Source organism: Rhinolophus ferrumequinum, chromosome 8 (assembly GCF_004115265.2).
Source record: "Rhinolophus ferrumequinum isolate MPI-CBG mRhiFer1 chromosome 8, mRhiFer1_v1.p, whole genome shotgun sequence".
NCBI lineage: Eukaryota > Metazoa > Chordata > Mammalia > Chiroptera > Rhinolophidae > Rhinolophus > Rhinolophus ferrumequinum.
The window spans coordinates 9,432,747-9,440,923 of record NC_046291.1 but is presented as its reverse complement, the minus strand read 5'-3'; the positions used below and the strand labels follow the sequence as shown (position 1 = coordinate 9,440,923).

Here is an 8,177-nt window from a genome sequence, read left to right as displayed (position 1 = left end):
TTACTTTTGCAAGTTTGCTGCCGGAAGCAGCCAGGAAAATGGTTGCCTGTTCAATTTTTGTTGGGGGGTGGGGTGAGAGAGAGAGAGAGAGATCCCTCTCTGTAACTCCTTCCCCTCAGTTTGGGCCAGTTTAAGTCCCATGTCCACCCCTGAACTGACAAGTGTTCCAGAAAGGGAAGGCTGGGCTGCGATGAGCTTACTCCAGCCTGCATCCATCCCAGGCCCCAGTATAGAATCAGCGTCTCCTGCATCACATGGGTTTTGTGGAGGAAGGTGGATTCCCACATAAAACCAGGTAAGGAGGAGAGGTAAAAGGGATGCTACCGAGTAGGCCACCAAAACTCTTCACTACACAGGGGACCAGCATATGTGATAATCATGTTTCTATCTTGGCAATGACCCGTGTGGCCCTGGGCAGTGTTGACTAACGTCCTTTGGGCTACTCTGTGCCAAGGATCTTCTCCACTAATCACAGTCAGGGGGCATCACCCATGCCCAGATTGGAAAAGGACAGGTGTCATTTCCAGCATGTAACTGGTGACCAACAGGCCTGGGTGCTGTGGTCACTTCATCCTTCCTACCCTTGTTCTCATTGGTCTGCCTTAAGGAAAGATACTTCTAACTCTCAGACCCATCATGAGTCAAGCTTGGTATTGGTTACTTTGAAAAACACCCTCTTTTGATCTTGTTTCTTGCTGCCTTCTAGAGTCAAGCTCTAAAACCAGAATTTAAAATTCACCTCCCAGTGTGTTGTCTGTGATGTTCATTCTTTCTATGCTGAAAGTGTGTTTGGCGCACACTTCCTCTGTGATCCATTGGATCAGCCCGCTCTTTAGTTCACTGTTTAACTTTTATTTTGAACAGATGAATGGCATGGTATTGCTGTTGAGGATGTTTAATACAATATGACATTGAAAAAGGTTAACTATAATATAACATCTTAAAAATGATTTAAAAGACTTTATGAGAGAAGCCAAAAAATTTTTTTGGTGTGATTTAAGAAACTTTAATGCAATTTTAAAGTTTTGGGAAACATCTTATAACCTATGTTCATCCAGATTATAAGATTGAGGATATCTTTATATTTTGCAATAAAATGAAGTATTTACCTGAAGGCAGCTTATGTGAATAGTCTAGAAATATAATTTCCTAGCATGGGGTATTCTTAGTTAACCTAGCCTTCTAAATAGTCATCAGCTCCACTTTCCTTCCTTCCTCTCTTTTTCCTCACTCCTCCTTCCCTCCTTCCCTCTTTTATTTTCTCTCTCTCTCTCCCCACCCCCGTCTCTCTTTCTCTTTGATGAGAACATGTTTTATGAAAAAGTGCTTTTAAATTAGCATTCTTTTGAGTTAGAATCTAACACTTTTAACATGCTTTCCTCATAAATACATGAGTTTCTAGAGGGTGGGTTTGTTTCTTTAAACAAACACGTATTGAGGACCCATTAGGTATGAAGATCGATTAGGCACCAAAAGGAAGGTCTAGAAAGTGATAGACTATAAAAAAGACACGGGCTCTACTTCCTAGTGATGTAGAATCCAGAGCGGGATTATGAAAATGGCATGGACAATCCCCTTAGAATGGTACTGGTCATCCCTGAATTCTGTGCATGTTCAGTTTTCCTCAGATTTTTAAAAGAGCTTATACCACGTAACTTTAAGAATTGTAACTACATTTTTGTGTGCGTCTCTGACAACTCTGAAACTTTTCCTCTTCTCTTTGTCCAGAATTATCTCTTGCCCTGGGCAATGGAGAAGCAAAGAAACAAACAGAAGGCCTCTTTTAATCTTTATTTTCCTGAGACATTGAATTCCATACAAATGTTGCTTTGCTCAGCACAATTGATATCACCTTTAGCCTTCACTCTGCCAAAGAGCAATTTATAGAATGTTCCAGTTGAAAGTCATCTCATAGACCAAGTGATCCACGTACTTCGTTATATTAAAAAAGAAAACAAAACGTTTCAGAACATTTAGTAACGCAGGAGAGCACACGCGGTGGGGAGTGTAAGTAACTGCATTTTCTAGTACATCCCTGCACTTAGTTGTAAAAAGAAGATCATAAAATGTCAAAAATGAAGGAAGAAAGAAATAACTGATCTAATTAAGTGAGGCATTGTTAGACATGTGTGTGAGTTTCTTAAAAGGTTAAGATGTGGCCTACTGCCTTTCTCACTAAAAATAGTGCTAGGATAAAAATAATTGTCCTGTTGTTTCAAACAGTAGACCAGAGTAACCTTCACAAATGGCGCAAATGGGCACGTAAAGGAACCCATGTTTTGGCTGACTAGAGAATTCTTCTTTTTGTGAGCATATTCCTGCCTTCTCATTAGTGAATAAAGTGTCCAGGAGTCTAAGTGCCTTATGTGCACAAATTCGAATAGTTTATTTCCTGAATTCAAAGAGCACTGATCCATTTACCTCTAAGTCTGATACGTGTAGCTCTAGTTTACTTGAGTCTCGGTCGGTTTATCCCCAGGCCTGAAGACTGCTTGTTTGTCTTGTGACTTTTTCTCCTGTCCCTTTAACTTACCGTGAAGGCTACTCCCATGGGTCTTGGGAGGGTGGGGGGAGAATGCCTGGTTTTCAGGTTCCTGCTGGGATTCCCCAGCTGAGGGGCTATGCCTCCCAGATCCTCGAGCTCTGCCCCCTCAATGCGTTATTTAACCCAGTTGTACCCAACCAGTGGCAGTTTTGCTCCCTGGGTGATGTTTGGCAATGTTGGGAGATATTTTCGGTCGTCATAACTCGAAGGGAGTGGTTACTGGCATCTAGCGGGTACAAGCCAGAGGGTTCCACGCACAGGGGAACCCTCTGCAACAAAGAATTATCCAGCCCCAAATGTCAGTAGTGCCAAGATTGGGAAACGCCAATTTACATGAGTATTATTGACCCTAACAAAGCTAATCAAAGAATATTTGTTTATTAAAATCCAAAAGTGGGACAGAAAAACTTGTCTAAGGGGTATGTCTATCTTCATCCAGTCACACTGTGACTATTTTTTCCATGAGGGGCTTAAAGCTCTTGGAGAAAAAACAAATGACTAACAATTTGGCAACAAAAATTTATTGATTGCAACATTAAGTACCACGTACATAGCTTTATCACATGGTTACGAGTCAGTGTTTGTGCTTTGTAGTATAAGTAAACATTCATTTGAGCACAACAAAAGCCTACACACAATATTTGGGGATTGTTTATGAAATAAATAAACCCTTTTCCATTTAGTAGCACAAAGAGCTTTCAGCTTGAGATGATGGATACATTTTAAAGTTTGACATTTGATTAATGTACCAAATTACACATATAACCTAAATTTGGATTATTTCTATAATAAATGCTAATGAGTACTGGATGGATTCCTGGGGTGCTGGGGAGGGAAGTGTGGCTTACAAGGAAACTTTCTTGACATTTCAAGATGTGGATGATACATAGTCCAGCATTGTTGGTGTTGGGCCTTGTTCACATTTAAAATTACTTCCCAATCTTTAAAAATAGTGTAAAAGCATAGTGTTTCAGGACATCTTTAATGAAGATTTTCTTTGATCAAGAAAAATAAAAGCCAGTGCAGCTCATGTAGTTGAAAGGAAAGAAGACTTATTAGGGAGAAGTTAGATACTTTCATTTCTCGAAAGACTAAATCTCTGTTATTAAAATTACTGAACATGTGGGGAGTCTCCCATCTGCTGTCACTTCACACTGCTCGTTCTGTTTTCTGTTGGTTTTTATTACATCCTGTTAACAGTCTATTTTACAATTTGTTAACATATTCAACACTTCTGAACACCTTCTAAAGCGCTGGTACTTTCAGGTATGTATCTTTTTAAAGCATCAGTTGTATATGTCAAAAATTCCCTATCATATACAATTGAAAGCTGGTCACAAACTTCTATACAATTGGTATTTTAAGCCGAAGAAATTTTTTTTGTAAATACTAAATTAAAACCCAATTCAGAATCCAAAGAACCAGAAGGTGCAACAAACTTTTCACGATACACTGCGTAGCTTGCTGTTACTGTCTACAGATCTACACTCATCAGTTATTTTTAGAACCCTTATTAAAAATGAAAATGTAAAAAAAAAAATACGTAAATGTGATAAGGTTTTCTTTTTACCAAGTTAAATGCCAATATCTTTAAATCAAGATGAGTCCATGATCCTAACTGGTTATGTCAAATTCTGTATCCGTCATTATGAATGTCTTCAAGTAGCTGGTCTGCTATATGGGTCCCAACACATTTATAATGAAATCACTGAGCTCAAGTGTCAATATGGTGACTTAAGACAAAAATCTCTTCATATTCTATAAACCTCTAAACTAGCTCAATATATTATTTAAGATAACAATCTCTTCATAATTTACAATAAAAATAAAATGAAAGTTTATATTTTATATAATTTAATGCACAAGCGGATTTTGTCTCAAAAGACAGCTTGCTTTTAGGGTATGAATTCTGTAATTATGTTAACCAAGTAATACAGAGATGGAAACAAGGCAGTCTTTGATCTTTCTCTCTCTCAGCTGAACACCAATACTTTTCCGCTTAGCTAGGAACCCAGATATTGTTGGGGATATGTGGAATATTTATCAGTGGGTTGCAGTCAATACATAAAATCACCGCAGTAGAGGACGTTGGTAATACTCTTGCATTTCTGTTAATACCCACTGATATTGACCTGAAAGTGGAAATCTTTTATATCAAAGTTCTGGAAATTCCTTATCCAAATCTTAAGTGTTCACCTGGGCTGATGGCCCGTTAATCTGCTCAAAAAAGCAACATAAAGGTTACAGCATAATCTACAAAACTATTTTGACAAGTGAATTTGTTTCCATTTGATTCACATAATTGGTGACATCACATATTTTATATTATTAAAAATATGCAAGAGCAGCTTTCCTAGAGTTTGGGCCTAGTTTGAGGCCCATTAAAGTTTCAGTTTTCCCAGCCATTCTAATACAAACTATTTTGAACTCACCTACCGGTTGTATTGACTTGTACAGATCAGTAATTTCCTTTCCCACAGATTTATTCCATGTGCCATAGACTTGAGCTGCAGATTATTTTTATAGCTCTGCTAATGTGATGCAATGTTTTGAGGAAGTTTAGAGCGTTTAGAGCAAATCACTGTAATCTAAGCTGGAATAAAAGGAAGGAATACTCTACAGGACATAGCTGCTTTATCCCAGTTCCAACAGCCAGTCAAAGAGACTCGGGGTCCCGCCTTTCTGCTGCTCATGTATTTTGCAGTACTGAACCACGGCATGAAAGATATCCCCCACTTTCCAGGACTTTTGATGAACCAGCCGCACGACATCTAGAAACTAAAGCAAAGCACAGAGTTAGGACTCGTATATCACCAACGATCCTCAGTCATCTCATTCAATCGGTCTTCCAAAGCCAATGGCTCTACAGGCTGTTTTTGAATATCTCTGGTGACATGGTACTATTTTTCAGGACAGTCTAGTTTCTTCCTAGACAGGTCAGAGCATTAGAGATTTCTTTCCACTGAACTAGAATTTTCTTCACAGCAGTTGCCATTCATTGATTGTGAGAGACTAAATGGAAGTCTTTCAAGAGTCTGAAATCTCTTTTAGATATTTGAAGAGTTTCCTCAGCTCTGCTTTTCTCTGGATTAGACTTTCTCTGACCGGACTGTATTGTATGGCTCCCAATCCCTTCTATGTGTATTGCAAATAATCTGTCATTTGGATTTGCATATTTAGGCCAAATAAATCAAGTGGTAAGCTTTTGGGTTAGGTCACCAACTGTTCCCCCATTCCGTCTTGAAAAGTCCCCTCCCCACAATCAAGAGAAGTTGGCTTTCCATTGTAACAGAAAAAGGAAAAAACTGAGGAAACTAACCTAGGTTAGTCACCCTGGCTAATACTAGTAGCTTAGATAGGCCACAACTTAGAAAGTTTTAAAAAATTATTTATCTATTTTTTTAGTTACTTTTGACATTCAATATTATTTTATATTAGTTTCAGGCAAATGGCATAATTTACGCAGTGATCCCAAATAATCTAGTACCAACTACACAATACTTCGTTGTGGCACCAGGATGGACTGTATTTCCCCACACTATACATCCCCGTGACTATTTTGTAACTACCAATTTGTATTTCTTACTCCCTTCACCTTTCTTTAGCCAGTTCCCCAAATCCCCTCCCCTCTGGCAACCCTCAGTTTGTTCTCTGTATCTGTGAGTCTGTTCCACAGGAAGTTTTGACTGCAGGTGAACTGTGAGCTCAGCTGTTGGAAGATGGGGAAATCATTATAGATCATTCCCTTCATGAAACCTTGGGGGGAAGCCCAGTGCGAAGGCCACTCACACTCCTTAAAGTAACAATTATTAATGAGCTAACTGGAGGAAATACTTTCACGCATGTGATCTCATTCCACTCTGTCAACCCCCTTGTGAAGTAGGCGTTAACAGATGGAAAACTGAGGGCCTGGGAGATGAAAAGTTGGTAATAGGACGCATGGTTTTCTAACCGTCCATATCCCAGTGCTGTTTCACCTTGCTGCATTTCCATGGTAGGAGAATTCAGCAGTAATACTTATTTGGATCACTGAGAGAAAAAGGCAGGCTGGGAATGTGGCATAGTTTATGAAGAAGAAAGACCTATGAAAAAGATGAGGGTTGTGGTTTAGTTACTATTTCTTCAATGTTTCCTCCTAGGATTTTTGACTTTGATATTTTTGTATTTGCTCAGATTTTTTTAAGATCAGCCAGAAATTGAAATGCTAATTTCTTTTTTTCCTTCTCTCCAGCTTGAATTTATTAATTCATTTCAATTACCGAGAAGTTGTCTTATAAAGAGCTACTATTAAATTATGTTTCTTCTCCCAGCTGTGATGGCACCAACTGTTTCCACAGTTAGAAAAATCAGTGCTTTATTGTACTCACTTGCCTTGTGTTGGCTTAATCAGAATAAAGCAATTTTCTTGGCTGGAAAATGGAATACTTAACTTTTAATGCATGGGAACATAAACATTATCTCAAAGAGTTTTAGGATGATGTAAGAAAGGAGACAGATGAGAGGCTGATGGCAACTGTGTTATAGACAGTAATCTCCCAGGGAAGGCAGCATCTTAACCATTTTTAAATATCTTGTGCCTGCACCTAACAAGTGCTCAATAAACATTTGCTGAGTGACAGAAGGAATGAACAACCTAATGTAAAGTGAATACATTCAAAATGATCAAGAAGAGTATTTGAAATATGGAGTGACATCCAGAATCATTGCGGATAAACCTTGTCTAAGCATTCATTCTTGAGTTTTATGCAATGCATTTGCGCGTATGTAATTAAAGAATAAATGTGCATATTTTAGGGCTGCTTACTCAATAATGTTCTATTGATAGAATGTGCCACACAAAATGGTTGGAAGACGTGGAACTAGGAAAAAGCTGAACAGAGCCTAGATTGGGGCAACAGCAGTGGGCAGGGAGCAAAATAAAAGCTGTTTATGGGGCATGTCTCCTATCGCACAGTGACTGAGAGTGGGTGTTGTGGGGTTGGGATACCCAGGATTTTTGTTCACTGCTCTGTACAACAGGAAGGTTAGCTCCATTCAGCTACCCACCAGTCCCAGTGATAGAATGTGGGGACAGAGCCACAAAAAGCAGTTTCCAGGCTCTCGGCCTCACATAGAAAGGTGCTGGCTCAGGTAGTAAATGGCCGTCGACTGTGATCAAATGGCCATCAGCTGTGGCTAGTTGGCCATCAACTGTAACCAGTGAACCATTGGCCACTAATATAACTGCTGTGGCTATGCTAGCAAAAAAAAGGGGGAAGCTAGCAAGAAGATGGTGGCTGAGTCTGCAAGCGGCACAGTGAGGGTTGAGAATTGTGTTGTTCCTGGTTCCTGTGTCTCCAACCCAGCCGCCAGTGAGAGTATAGTGGTATGACTCCCCTACCTATGGCTCCCTGGGTGTTCCTTTTTGGCCTAGCCATATCCTGCGTTCTTGTGTGGGGAGCGGGACCAGAGACCTTGCCTGACACCCCGCACGACACTTGGTGTAGTCGGCAGGATACCCCGCCTGACACCCTGCAGGCCGCCCCGCACGACATAGAATTTCAGGGACTACGAGTTGTCCAGGATTCCTCGCAACTTGACCTGGCTTCCTGTCTATCAGATTCCTGAAATTTTAGAGAGCTCAATCCTTTAG

The 8,177-nt window shown here is 39.8% G+C and overlaps 1 protein-coding gene across 7 annotated transcripts in view; it reads right to left on the bottom strand.

Annotated features, from left to right (window-relative positions):
* Positions 1-1,914: 1,914 nt before the first annotated feature.
* Positions 1,915-8,177, bottom strand: part of SPHKAP (SPHK1 interactor, AKAP domain containing) — a 119,568-nt gene continuing 113,305 nt past the window's right edge. For 3 of the 7 annotated variants that reach the window (XM_033111820.1, XM_033111819.1, XM_033111821.1), the window contains one exon: positions 1,916-5,323. In XM_033111820.1, coding sequence (XP_032967711.1) covers positions 5,180-5,323 — 144 coding nt within the window. In that variant the 3' untranslated portion in view covers positions 1,916-5,179. Of the gene's footprint in view, positions 5,324-8,177 lie in introns of all 7 variants that reach the window. The other 4 variants (XM_033111822.1, XR_004423649.1, XM_033111824.1 and 1 more) reach the window with 4 other exon arrangements.